Genomic DNA, 15,170 nt, shown 5'->3' on the forward strand with positions numbered 1-15,170 from the left:
GCATATGGATTTCCAGTTTTCCCAGCACCATTTGTTGAAGATGCTATCCTTCCTCCATTGCATGCTTTTAGCCCCTTTATCAAATATAAGATAGTTGTAGTTTTGTGGATTGGTTTCTGTGTCCTCTATTCTGTACCATTGGTCCACCCGCCTGTTTTGGTACCAGTACCATGCTGTTTTTGTTACTATTGCTCTGTAGTATAGTTTGAAGTCTGGTATCGCTATACCGCCTGAATCACACTTCCTGCTTAGCATTGTTTTTGCTATTCTGGGTCTTTTATTTTTCCATATGAATTTCATGATTGCTTTCTCTATTTCTACAAGAAATGCCGTTGGGATTTTGATTGGCATTGCATTAAACCTATAGAGAACTTTTGGTAATATCGCCATTTTGATGATGTTAGTTCTGCCTATCCATGAACAGGGTATGTTTTTCCATCTTCTAAGATCTTCTTCTATTTCTCTCTTTAGGGTTCTGTAGTTTTCATTTTATAAGTCTTTCACCTCTTTTGTTAGGTTGATTCCCAAGTATTTTATTTTTTTTTGAAGATATTTTGAATGGAGTGGTTGTCCTCATTTCCATTTCAGAGGCTTTGTCGCTGATATACAGGAATGCCTTTGATTTATGCGTGTTGATTTTATATCCTGCCACTTTGCTGAATTCATTTATTAGCTCTAATAGTTTCTTTGTAGAGCCTTTTGGGTCTGCTAGGTATAGAATCATGTCATCAGCAAATAGTGATAATTTAAGTTCTTCTTTTCCTATTTTTATGCCTTTAATTTCTTTCGTCTGTCTAATTGCTCTGGCCAGTGTTTCGAGAACTATGTTGAACAGAAGTGGTGAGAGAGGGCATCCCTGTCTTGTTCCAGATTTTAGAGGGAATGCCTTCAATTTTTCTCCATTCAGAATGATGCTAGCCTGAGGCTTAGCATAGATTGCTTTTACAATATTGAGGTATGTTCCTGTTATCCCTAGTTTTTCTAGAGTTTTGAACATAAAGGGATGCTGTACTTTGTCGAATGCTTTTTCCGCATCTATCGAGATGATCATATGGTTCTTATTTTTAAGTCTATTGATGTGGTGAATAACATTTATTGATTTCCGTATATTGAACCAGCCTTGCATCCCAGGGATGAATCCTACTTGATCATGGTGCACAATTTTTTTGATATGTTTTTGTATCCGATTCGCCAGAATTTTATTGAGGATTTTTGCATCTAGGTTCATTAGAGATATTGGTCTGTAGTTTTCTTTCTTTGAAGTGTCTTTGTCTGGTTTAGGTATCAGGGTGATGTTGGCCTTGTAGAATGAATTTGGAAGTTCTCCCTCTTTTTGTATTTCCTGAAGTAGCTTGAAAAGTATTGGTATTAGTTCCTCTTTAAAGGTTTTGTAAAACTCTGCTGTATACCCATCCGGTCCTGGGCTTTTCTTAGTTGGTAGTCTTTTGATGGTTTCTTCTATTTCCTCAATTGATATTGGTCTGTTTAGGTTGTCTATATCTTCCTGACTCAATCTGGGTAGATCATATGACTTAAGAAATTTATCTATGCCTTCACTATCTTCTAATTTATTGGAGTATAAGGATTCAAAATAATTTTTGATTATCTTCTGTATTTCTGAAGTGTCTGTTGTGATATTGCCTTTTTCATCCTGTATACTAGTAATTTGAGTTCTCTCTCTTCTTCTTTTTGCTAGCATGGCTAAGGGTCTGTTTATTTTTTATTGTTTATTCTGTTTATTGTTTATTTTTTCAAAGAACCAACTTTTAGTTTTGTCAATTTTTTCAATTGTTTCTTTTGTTTCGATTTCATTAATTTCAGCTCTGATTTTAATTATTTCTTGCTTTCTACTTCTTTTGCTGTTGTTTTGCTCTTCTTTTTCAAGGATTTTGAGATGAAGTGTGAGATCATTTATTTGTTGGTTTTTTCTTTTTTTAAGGAATGAACTCCACGCAATGAATTTTCCTCTTAGAACTGCTTTCAATGTGTCCCATAGATTCCGATATGTTGTGTCTGTGTTTTCATTTATCTCTAAGAATTTTTTAATTTCCTCCTTGATGTCTTCTATAACCCATTGATCATTCAGTAACCTATTGTTCATTCTCCAAGTGATGTATGCTTTTTCCTTCCTTCTTTTATCGTTGATTTTCAGTTTCATTCCATTATGATCAGATAAGATGCATGGTATTATCTCTACTCCTTTATATTGTCTAAGAGTTGCCCTGTGACATAATATGTGATCTATTTTTGAGAAGGATCCATGTGCTGCTGAGAAAAAAGTGTAACTGCTTGATGTTGGGTGGTATATTCTATATATGTCAATTAAGTCTGGGTTATTAATTGTGTTATTGAGTTCTATAGTTTCCTTATTCAACTTTTGTTTGGAAGATCTGTCCAGTGGCGAGAGAGGTGTGTTGAAGTCTCCCATGATTATGGTATGGTGGTCTATTAGACTCTTGAACTTGAGAAGAGTTTGTTTGACGAACATAGCTGCACCATTGTTTGGGGCATATATATTTATGATTGTTATGTCTTGTTGGTGTATGGTTCCCTTAAGCAGTATGTAGTGTCCCTCTTTATCCCTTTTGATTAACTTTGGCTTGAAATCTATTTTATTTGATATGAGTATGGACACTCATGCTTGTTTCCGAAGTCCATATTAGTGATATGATTTTTTCCAACCTTTCACCTTCAGTCTATGTATGTCTTTTCCTATCAAATGCGTCTCCTGTAGGCAGCATATTGTTGGGTCTTGTTTTGTGATCCATTCTACCAGCCTGTGTCTCTTAATTGGTGAGTTTAAGCCATTAACATTTAGGGTTATTATTGAGATATGGGTTGTTCTTCCAGCCATATTTGTTTATTTATGTTACTAAACATGGTTTGTTTTCCTCTTTGATTATTTTCCCCCCTTTACTGTCCTACCTCCCACTGTTGGTTTTCATTGTTATTTTCCATTTCCTCCTCCTGTAATGTTTTGCCGAGGATGTTTTGAAGAGATGGTTTTCTAGCTGCAAATTCTTTTAACTTTTGTTTATCGTGGAAGGTTTTAATTTCATCTTCCATCCTGAAGCTTAATTTCGCTGGATACACAATTCTTGGTTGTAACCCATTTTCTTTCAGTGTTTGAAATATGTTATTCCAGGATCTTCTAGCTTTCAGAGTCTGTGTTGAAAGATCAGCTGTTATCCTGATTGGCTTACCCCTAAATGTAATCTGCTTCCTTTCTCTTGTAGCTTTTAAAATTCTCTCCTTATTCTGTATGTTGGGCATCTTCATTATAATGTGTCTAGGTGTGGATCTCTTATGATTTTGCACATTCGGCGTCCTGTAGGCTTCTAGGATTTGGGATTCTGTCTCATTCTTCAAGTCTGGGAAGTTTTCTCGTATTATTTCATTGAATAGACTGCTCATTCCTTTGGTTTGAAACTCTGTCCGTTCCTGTATCCCAATGACTCTTAAATTTGGTCTCTTGATGTTATCCCATATTTCTTGGATGTTCTGCTCATGGTTTCTTAACAGTCTTGCTGAGCTGTCTATGTTCTTTTCAAGTTGAAATACTTTATCTTCATTGTCTGATGTTCTATCTTCTAAGTGTTCTACTCTGCTGGTAGTATTCTCCATTGAGTTTTTAATTTGGTTTATTGCTTCCTGCATTTCTAGGATTTCTGTTTGTTTGTTTTTTATAACCTCTATCTCCCTGTATAGTTGATCTTTTGCTTCTTGGATTTGTTTATGTAATTCATTGTTGAAGTGATCTTTCATTGTCTGATTTTGCTGTCTGATGTCTTCCTTGAGACTTCAGATCATCTGAAGCATGTATATCCTGAATTCTTTATCTGACATTCCATCTGCTGCAGCTATTACCTCTTCTAACGTTGAGTTGACCTGCATTGCTTGTGGTCCTTTCTTTCCTTGTCTCTTCATACTGTTCGCGTTTCTTTCTGCTTGGTGAAACTTTGTGCTATTGAATTTTCCCCCTATATATTTATATTGGTCTTGTATAATTGCAAAGTCTCCCTCGCAGGCGCGGGCGGCGGCTCTGCCCCTCCTCCAATTGGGGCAATGTGCCTACCACCCCGGCAGGCCGCTGGGCCTGTTCTGCTGGTCGGTAGCAGGTCGGCCTACCTTGCAGGCGCAGGCGGCGGCTCTGTGCCTCTGCGGGCCGCTAGGCTTGTTCTGTCGGTGGTCGCAGTTCTGCCTACTTTGCAGGCACAGGCAGCGGCACTGCCCCTCTGCAGGCCTCTGGGGCTCTTCTGCCGGTGGGTCGCAGGTCCGCCTACCTTGCGGGGGGCGGGCGGTACGGCTCTACCCTTCCGCAGGCCACTGGGCCTGTTCTGTTTGTCGGTTGCAGGTCTGGCCTGTTCTTTTGGTGGTCACAGTTCCGCCTACCTTGCAGGCGCGGGGGGGGGGGGGGCTCTGCCTCTCAGCAGGCCGCTGCGCCTGTTCTGCCGGTGAGTCGCAGGCCCGCCTACCTTGCCGGTGTGGTTGGCAGCTCTGCCCCTCCGCGGGCCACTGGGCCTTTTCCGTTGGTGGTCACAGTTCCGCCTACCTGGCAGGCGCGGGGGGTGGGGGGTGGCTCTGCCCCTCAGCAGGCCGCTGGGCCTGTTCTGTGGGTGGTCACAGTTCCGTCTCTCAGTACACTATTGTATAGGAATCTGTCAGTTCAAAAGATCCTTTCTGTCCCTTTATAGTCAGTGTACCTGTCCAGTCCTTGTTAATCACTAATATGCTTTCTGACATTACAGTTTGCCTTCCCTAAAATATCATGTATATAGAACTGTACAGTAGATCATCTTTTGTCTGCCCCCCCCCCCCACTTTTTAGCGTCATTCTCTTGAGATTGATCTGTGTTGTGAAATCATGAGTTCAGTCCTTCTTATTGTGAGTCTACTGCATTGCATACTATAGTTTGGCTATTTAAACTGTTTCTAGTTTGTGTCTATTATGAATTAATCTGCTATGAATATGCCAGTATACATCCTTATGTGAAAATAGGTTTTGATTTTTCTTGGATTAAAATACCCATGAGAGGGATGCTATATTATATGTAAGTGTATGTTTGACATTATAAGGAATTACTAGATCATTTTTAAAGTGGCTATACTGTTTTTCATTCATACACCATGTTTCAGTTGCTCTATATCTTTGTCAACACTTATTTTATCAGTCTTTGATTTTAGACAACCTAGTGGACATGTACTTGTATAGTGACTTTGACTTGCATTTTCCTGTTAAGCAATGATTTTCTAGATCTTTTCCCATGCTTATTTGCCATTCATATATCTTTTGTTTTTTGATGAAATGTTCAAGTTCTTTACCTATTTGAAAAGTGTTGTCATAGCAATCTAATAGTCTTTTTGTTTGTTTTTAAATGTTCGTGGTAAGAGTCCTTTAGCAGGTGTTCTGTATATATTTTCTCCCTGCCTGTAATTTGCCCTTTCATTTAACTAACTTGGTTTTTGAGGAGCAAGTTTTAATGTAGATACAGATGAATTTATCAGTTTTTTATTCTGTTTTGTGTGTAACTTTAATAAATTTTTGCCTAACCCAATATCACAAGAAAATATTCCTGTTTTCTCTACAAGTTTTAAAGTGTTGGCTTTGATATTTTCATATGTAATAAAATTTGAGTTTTTTTTTTTTTTTTTTTTTTTTGAGAGAGAATTTTTCAGTATTTTTTTTTTTTTTTTTTTTTTTTTAGTTCTCGGCGGACACAACATCTTTTTATTTTATTTTTATGTGGTTCTGAGGATCCAACCCAGCGTCCCGCACATGCCAGGCGAGCGCGCCACCGCTTGAGCCACATCCCCAGCCTTGAGTTCATTTTTTATGAATGGTATAAAGTTTGAGATTTTTGGAGAGTTATTTATTTGTGTGTTTGTGTATGTCTTTTCCACAGTCCAGTTATACAGTGGGGTAAGTTGCAAGACAAAGTAAGTGCCCACATGTCAGGGAAGACATGATTTATTGGGGAAACTTAGAAGAGATCAGGGACTACATCCAGAAGAGATCACTGTCAACCGGCTGACAGATAGTACCTCTGTCCCTTATCATGTTTTGCCAGGCAGTGCCTTCTTTCCCTCATGGAGCTTGTCCAGTGGTCGCTGTCTGGACAAGTGACATGTATCCCTCAGTTCAGTGTGCTCAGTTCTGCTTTATGATAGGCTGCAGAAGCAGTGACATCATCAGCATTAGCTTGTTTGTTTGTTTGATCAGCATCGCAAGGAGCTACTGTCCCCGTATACATTGCAAAAAAAGTAGCTTTCTACAGCTAACACTAAGTTAACCTTCATTTCCTATGTGCATAAGAGAGAGCCAAGTCCTTCAAAATATTATGTATCTGGACTTTCTGGCCCAAGATTGCTCTCATTGTTCCATTAACTGGGCTGGGTCTTTGGGATCAGAAAGGAAGCATTTAGGGATAGGGTGTTTTACTATCCCCCTTTCTATTAGGGATGATACAGCATATGTATTGTTGAAGTATTATTTGTTCATATAACTATTTTCCCCCATTGAAATACGTTGACATCTTTGTCAAAATCATTGAGCTATCTCTATGAGAGTCTATTTGTAAATTTTGTGTTTTCTTCCATTGACCTGTGTGTCTTGTCTGTACACCAGTACCACACAGGTTTGATTGGTGTGACTTCTATAGAAAGTTTTGAGATCATGTAGTGATTTTGGAGAAAACTAACAACTGTTGAAGTTTTGTGATCTGTACAGATGGTATCTCTTCATATTAATTTGTGCCTGCTTTAATTTCTCTCATCCAGTATCTCAGAGTTTTCAAAGTACAAGTACTTGTGTTTTCTTAAAATTGCCCTCATTACACTTTGATACTTTTGTAAACAGTATTACTTTTACTTTCATTTTGAATTTATGATTATTTGTTCCTAGTATATAGTGCTAGTTTGTAGAAGTAGTATCAATTTTGGGGTGGGGTTAAGGACTATGTATCTGGCACTCTTCCAAATCATTTATTCTCATATCACTTTTGTAAATTACTTAGGATTTTTCTACATAGAGTTGTGCCATTTGTGAATAAAGAAAGTTATGTTTTTATTTTATTTCTTTTTCTGATTTCATGCAATGACTAGAACTTCCAGAATGATGTTAAATAGAAGTGATTAAAGTGTGCATCTTTGACTTGTTTTCCTATCGCAGATGAAAGCATTTAGTCTTTTCACCATGAAATATGATGCTAACTATAGGGTTTTTATATAGATTCCCCTTATCTGACTGAGAAATTTTCTTTCTGTTCCTAATATTCTTAGGATTTTAAATCATGAATAGATGTTGAATTTTTCCAGGTTTTTTCATCTATTGAAAATCATTAGTTTCTGAGTTTGGGATGTAAATTAATTTTTTTTTAAAATGCTAAACTAACCTTGTATTCTTGGGATTAACTCATTTGGTCACAGTATCTTGATCTATTACATATATTGCTTGATAGAATGTATCTAACATTTTGTTCAGAATTTTTATATTGATGTCCTTGAGTAATACTATTCCAGAGGGTGGTACTGGGCTTATAAAACAAGATATGTACCTTTTCTTCTATTTTCTATAGAAAATATTTTTTTCTATTTATTTTCTATTTTGTATAGAATTTGTATTATTTCTTTCTTAAATGTTTGGTAGTTTGGTGGAATTCACTACTAAAGCCATCTGGGCCTGGAGTACTCCTTGTAAGAAAGTTTTAAACTATGAATTAATGTATTTAATAAGGCTATTAAAGTTGTTTATGTCTTGAGTAAATTTCAGTAGTTTGTGTAGTTTCATGAATTTTTTATAGTAAAGTTGTTCATAATATTCCATTAATCTTTCAGTGTCTATAGAATCTATCTATAATCATTTCCCTCTGGGATCGACAGTATTGGTGATTTGTAAATTTTCTTTTCTTCAGTCCAGCTAGCATTTTATTGATAGTTTTGATCCTTTTAGGGAGTCAGCTTTCTGTATTATGGATTTTATTTTTTTTATATTCTTATTCATTTCTGTCCACTATTTTCTGTATTGCTTACTTTGGATTAGTTTTTTGTTCTTTTTCAAGTTTCTTAAGGTGGAATCTTACATTACTGAATTGAGAACTTCCTTGTTTTCAAATGTTACAAACTTACTGTTGCTTTGTTCTCAGTATTGCTTTGTACCAACAAACTTTTATATGTGGTATTTTAATTTTTATTCAGTTTAAAATATTGTTTTCCTTGATATTTCCTATTTGATTCGTTGGTTACTTAGAAGTATTTTTTTAAATTTTTAAATATTATTTTGGGTTTTTCAGTGATCTTTTGTTTTTGGTTTCTGATATAATGCTGTTGTGGTAAGATTATACATGTTAAAGATTTTAATCCTCTTAAATTTAAGAATTTGTAGGTTTTATTTATTAAAGGTTGATGTCTTTGAATTTTTTTATATCTTTGCCAATTTCATGTCTAGTTATTTTATTAATTACTGAGAGAGAAGTATCAAAATCTTTAATGGTAACCTTAAAGTTTTTCTTATTTCAAAGTTACGGAACATAGAGGGTTATAATGTTAAGATGGTTGCAAGATATAAAAGCTAAATTTTTAAAAGCTATTTAATTTAGGAGGAAGGGAGTATATTTGCTTTTTAGAATTGCAAAGACTTGCATTCCAGAACCATTCCTGCTATTTGTGATCTTGGAAATCCCTCTTACCCTATTTTTCCTTTGGGTGAATAGAGGTAACACAAACTTTTGGTGGCTATTGTGATGATTGGATGAGATAATACTTGTAGAATTCTTAACATGGTACCTGGCGTGTATTAATTCCTAAATAGGAATTATTTTGTATTTTTAAATTTTTGTGTCTTTTCTTAACTTGCATACTAGGACATTAAATATGCATTTTAATATTTGGTCGCTTTCATCTTGTTGACTTCTTTATTATTTCACCCTTGGCCTGCACCATGTCCTTTTTTGTCGTTGTTGTTTATTTTTTCCACTTGCTTTTGTATGCCTCTTTTATTGACAGTCTCTTCAGAAGTTTGAGTGTACATTGCCTTGGTTGTATTGAAGCTTTTGTTGTATGTTTTTCTTCCTTGACATAATTTTACCCACCTTGCAATAAAGTAGTAAAGAAAAAGGTGGAAGGGTTTATATAATAGATAAACTTTAACAACTGTAAAATTGTTCCACATTACTTTGCTGTCTGAAACAAGTTGTTTTTCTTTCCAGATAAACCGAGAAAGCTGGTGTACAATAGAACCATGCCCAGGGGCAGCATCTCTTTTGGCTTCCCAGCAGAGCCCAGGTGAGCAGAGTTTTTCTATTTTCCAGTTTGTCTGAGAAACTACATCCAAAATGTTCATTTTTCTGGAGCCATAATTCTACTCTAATAATAGATCATTTATTCGTAGCTCTGCCCTTCCTTAGCATGTTCCACAGGAATCAGAGGAATGGATATATGTGATGTTCATAAGCATCTGGTTCATAGGCATCTCATTGAAGATGAGCACAGATAGTTTTCTTAATTTTATTTTAGAGGCAACAGACTTAACATGTAGCTTTATGATTTATTAATTTATTTGTGAAATTATCTGGTGCTGTGAATTTGTGTGTGATATAAGTTTTTTAATCTGATAAAATTGTAAATATATGTATTATTAGGGACTAAACCCATGGTTCTCAATTTTGCCTACACAGTGGATTTATCTGGGTGAGCAAGCTTTCAAAATACCTGGGTCCTATTCTCTGAGATTCTGATTTAATTAGGCTGGGGTATGGCCTGAATCTCAGAATCATAAGCTCCTTTGAATTTCCTCTTGGGTAGCCTTGGTTGAGAACTATTGCAACTTTGGAAAAAATTATCAAGAGTTTAATTTGTTATTTACCCTTTCCATATCCTAACTTCAAGCATAAGCAGTTTGGCCTTTTAGTGATTATTTTTAAACCTCAACATAACAGAATTTCAGATCTGAATTACACTTCTGTACTTCAGACCTGAGATTTGTATTTTAGGCAGGGTTTTTTTTTTTTTTTTTTTTGGGGGGTGTGTGTGTGTGTGTGTGTATCCATCCCAGGTGTATACTTTATCTTGCAGGTTTCTTTTTTTCTCTCTTTCTCCCTCCTTTCCTCCTCCTCCTCCTCCTGCTTTTTTGTTGTTGTTGTTTGTTTGTTTGTTTGTTTGTTTTGTTTTGTTTGTGGTTTTGTCCATTTGTAGTACTAGGGATTGAACCTAGGGGTACTCTGCCACCATCCCTAGACCTTTTTTATTTTGAGACAGGTTCTCCCTAAATTGCTGAGGCTGACCTGGAACTTGTTATCCTCCTATCTTAGACTCCTGAGTAATTGGGCCACCACAACAGGCTTCAGTTTTTGTTTTACTTTACAGTGTCTCAGTAGAACAATAGACTTAGAGCAAATAAGATAATAATGTTCTTTAAGATCACTTTGTGTGATAAATACAAGGTAGGATTATGATTAGCATGATTTAACAAAGCCCAGTACAGGTTGCTGATGTTTTCGTATTCTTTTCCAGCTAAAATTTGTTAGCATATACAGTCATATGTGGCCAAAAGATAAGGATACATTCTGAGAAATGTGTCATGAGGTGATTTTTACCATTGTGTGAACATAATAGAGTGTACTTAGGCAAATCTGGGTGGTATAGGTACAATCTGCTGCACACCTAAGCTGTGTGGTATATACCATCATATATGTGGTCCACTGCTGACTGAAATATTTTCATGTGGTGCAGAAATCTGTCATTTTAAACCCAAAAGACTGGATAACATCTCAAAAAGCATATTTTCTGTTAGCTTTTAAAAAGTTAATGATGCAGTACACAAAAATTGGGGGCATATTTGTATATGGGTTATAAAACATGACTTGTCCTTGCTGCGCCCATTTTCAGATTACTGTCATCCAGATATTTAAAGAATCACACGTTAGAGATTGATAGAGTCTGAACTTGATTAGGCACATGTATCACATATCTGCTAAGTGCTAAGGACCAGAGTTCTGGTTACTATGTATATAAATTATTTATGTCACTACAACTCCTGGAAGATACTAATCATTTCATTTCACTGGTATGAAAATAAAGAGTAGAGAGTTCAATTACTTCTTGCCTGTGATCTAGATTTAAGCCAAATCCATTGAACTATAAAACTAGTACTCTACTCTTGTTTATGTTGCTCTACATTATTCATTAGATGATGTGTAGGAAGAAATGAAAGAGTTCATTAATTTTGAAAACTTAACACATGTGACACAAGATCTGGTCACCTTTGGGGGAATGCCCCCCCCCCCAACACACACACACACACACACACAATGGAGGTGGTTCTGGGGTTATAATGGCTTAAAATCCTTGTGTCTCCATTACTTCTTTTCCATCCCCTTCCCTTTTCCCTACCCCAGCAGTCAACATTATCTCAAACAGTGAACTGTTCCTCTTCCAAACTAGGTTTGTGGTCCTTTTGGCTGGCTTGGATTTATTTTCTGGGTGAGGTATTTCTAAGTCTGAATCTGGATCTTTCTGTGGATTTTCTGTTAGAATATCTTGAGCTGGGTTGTTTTCCAGTCTGGAATTTGGACATGGTCTGTTAGACTGCCAGCTGGACAATCTAGCAGCTCAGCATAGTTGCTGTGACAGCCCTTTCTTTTCTTGGCTAACTCCCTTGTTTTCCCCTCAGCCACAGAATGGAGCTTTTAATTTTTCCAAGTGGGAAAAGGGAAAGGAATAGAAAGATCACAAACCTACCAATTCCACCTAAGTTTTACTACATTCTATGCAATGTAGGGGAGGGGACTTCCAGAATACCCATAATTTCCAATGTCTTAAAGGCAGGTCCCTTCCCATTGAACTAACACATCTGAAATAGTCCATTAACTATAGGGTCTTTTTTTTTTTTTAATTTCAAATTTTTAAAGTTAATCCACACCCCTGACACATTTCATGTGGATGGCATCCTTTACACAATTCTATGATGAAATTATCTTTTAATGTGTTCATTTCTGCCACAGATAAAACCCCCTCTCCCCATATATTTTTATTTGGACACTCCCCAGTACCTAAATAAATGCCTAACTACAGAAAAAGTAGTTTTACTGATAAGCAGTGCATTACCTATACTGATTCAGTTCCTCCTTCATCAGAACTTACCTGGCTGGTTCAGGGTAAATGATTTTATTATTAATTCTTAATTTAGATAAAAACTTCCCATTAGCTCTACCCTACATCCACACCTCTCTCTCTCTTGCTCTCCTTCCTCCCTTTCTTTCTCCCTCTCCTACACACACACACACACACACACACAAACACAAACATCATTCAAGCATCGAATCTAAGAATCAGAAGATTCACTGGAAATTAACTGGTACAATCTACATTCCTCCCTTTGTGTATATTATAGCTTTTCTTATAATATCTTGACATAGGCATTCAGTCTGTGCTCCAACTGTCCTGGTAAAGTGACATTGTTTACTTTTTGAGGCCTCAGCAAAGTCCTGAGAATAGTGAAAACTCTGCCACTTAAACTCAGTGGTCTTTTTTCAGTTCCTAGAAGAATACAGAAAGAAATATACTACTGTTTTTAGGCACATTTTCTTCAAACTGTTGCCCAAGCTGAATGTAGCCTGTTTGTTTCTACTGTTGTGACCTCATTACCATGTACACATTTTTTGTTTTATCAGTGTTCCAGTTTAAATGTTGTCTGGGAATAAACAGTCATGTGTAATATGGTCTTGAAAGCACATAGTGACAGGATCATCCCCATTTGGATTCCAGTACATTGAATGTTAATAGGACGTAAAATTATTTGTGTGTGTTTGTTTTGACATCACCTTGTATTGTCAGCTCTTTTTAATTTGCTTTCAACCAAGACTTCTGGGTAGAGATTTAATGAACTGCTGCCTTCATCACTTGGGTCACATACAGATTTGATTAAGTATACATGTATATATGTCCTCACCAAACAATAAAATAACTTAGGAGCGCCTATCTTCAAACCTCTGAAGAAGGTTAATATCTACCCACTACTTGACTTTTGGATTCTTCATCTGGAATATGTTAGTAGCAAGGATGGGAACTGGTGAGCCAAAAGAGGGATCCATGACAGAACTATTAACTCAAATGTGAAGGAACCATTGGATTTCATGTGTTAAATCTCTGTAATCCTTTTGCTAGCAAGTCTTATGTCCCTTTGTTCACAAAGTTAATAGGAAATAATAAGTGCATTGTCAATTTCAGGTTAAGTCTTAAGGATCCTTCATGTGAGTATAATAGTTCTGTCGTGGACCCCTCCTCTCATTCATCAATCTCCATCCTAGTTATTGAATTGAAAACAGATTCCGGATGGATGCATTTTTCTACTTCAGCACATTTTTTTCCGATGCAAGATCTATTTAAAGGGAGGAAAAGTTAAGTTACATTTATTATTACTCAGTAGAAACCATAAGTGTAATACACATATGTTTATTGATAGCACCCCCTTTATCTTTATACCACTGTTTAGAAAAGGTAACAAGTTTCCAGAAAGAACTTTAGTCCCAAGCTAAAATTGGCCTCAAATCCTGTCACATAATTTCCTAGTAATGAACTTCAGATTTTGGTGGCAAAAGAGAATTATTCCCTAACTACCAGGAGGAACCATTACTGTTTAGATAGAATATGATTCTAGATCATCGTTCTTTCTTTACCTTACATAAACATGGCTAACTCATAAGCGGCCTATGGCAAATGTATGATCCTAGAATTGGAATAGTAGAAACTATTAATTTGACTTTTAGTAGTAGAAGCTACTAATTTGAATTCTTGATATCTAAAAAGAAAGAGAAAGAATGAAGGGATGGATGTGGAAAAGCGGGGAAAACAAAAGAGAAGAAAGATTAGTTGCTTGGAAGAAAAGAAAAATTTTTAAGTATCAGTTGAATAAATTTTCTTTTTCAGGATGTGAGAACATTTTGGATGTTGCATTGAGCAGAGAGTGTAGCTCAAAACAAGATGTACTTCAGAGAGAATCTGGGAGTGATTCTGACCTCTTTCATTCACCCAGTGATGAAATGGACAGCATCATCTTCTCAAAGGTATTTGGGTACCTTCCCTTTTCATTTTGTCCAGTGATTCTCATGCTCCCTTTGGTCTTCCTTAAATCTCTTTCACTTTGTTCTTCTCCTGTGCTCATCATCTTCTCAAGGCATATTATTTCCCTTAATATGTGACTCCTACTAGTAAATTGTGATCCAGCTGGCCCCATAGATTTCGCTTGCCATTGAAGAATATAAGTATTCCCTTTTGAAAAAGGAAATGAGATTTCCAGAGTTTAGGAAAAAGGGCATTATCCAAATTTATTTTCTGCAAAATGCAGCTTGTTTACATGCAAGTTTTGGAACTTGCATTGAAATCAAAGGCATGGAAGTTCCTTTAGAATGAACTAAATCATATGACTAAATCATATGACATGAACACTATTCCTTGGGCAGGAAAGGACTACAACTTAGACTGTATGATGTCATGTGTGTAAGCTAACCATAGATTCATTTTCTGATTGATGTGTGGAGGCCTGAAACTTTACTGTTGATCCTGGTGATATCACCCTTATTCATCCACCCTGCTTAATTGGAACTTTCTAGATCTTTGCTAAGGGATTCAAGCTTTCTATATAGTGAAAAATTCATGCACAAAAATCAAGTTATGTTTGCATAGAGTTTGAGGCTAGGGAAGTGGGTGATGGGAGCATTTTGCTGTCTTTTGCTTGGGCTTGTTTCTCCTTGCAGCAAGTTGTTTTGTTCCATAAGAAGAGTATAGGGCTTCCACACAAGCAGAGGGCAGATAGCACTCAATTGTGTGCCATGAGTGGTTTTCTTAGTGGCGAGAGGTGGAAGGGCAGAAATGCCATGGCAGCTGTGAAGAAGACTCTTCCTTCAGGTTTTAAGATGACTTTGGAAAAGTGGTGAGAGCAGTTGTGCTAGTGGGTGATCAAGTTATCCAAGAGAGTGTGGTGATTCTGTGTTTAGAAGTTATAGTATAATAATGAAGGCATAAAGTCCTGGAATTCTGGTTTGGAACATACTGAAGCCTCTGTGAATATACTCTGTTATACTTCCCTTTCATTTTGTCCAGGGACTTTCCTATTCTGACTGGGTGTTTCCTTATCCTTTCTACCTTGTTCCTTTCTCTTCCAGGGTCCTTGGGAAGATT

The 15,170-nt window shown here is 36.5% G+C and overlaps 1 protein-coding gene across 14 annotated transcripts in view; it reads left to right on the forward strand.

The window, feature by feature from the left end:
• The window catches only part of Akap13 (A-kinase anchoring protein 13), a 353,536-nt gene that overhangs the window by 241,397 nt on the left and 96,969 nt on the right, over window positions 1-15,170 (forward strand). For all 14 annotated transcript variants that reach the window (XM_046436733.2, XM_046436768.2, XM_046436778.2 and 11 more), the window contains 2 exons: window positions 9,203-9,278; window positions 13,920-14,056. In XM_046436733.2, coding sequence (XP_046292689.1) covers window positions 9,203-9,278; window positions 13,920-14,056 — 213 coding nt within the window. The remainder of the gene's footprint in view (window positions 1-9,202; window positions 9,279-13,919; window positions 14,057-15,170) is intronic.

The sequence above is a fragment of the Marmota monax genome, unplaced genomic scaffold, assembly GCF_021218885.2.
Source record: "Marmota monax isolate L192 unplaced genomic scaffold, Marmota_monax_Labrador192_F-V1.1 WCK01_AAM20220418_F8-fsc00005, whole genome shotgun sequence".
NCBI lineage: Eukaryota > Metazoa > Chordata > Mammalia > Rodentia > Sciuridae > Marmota > Marmota monax.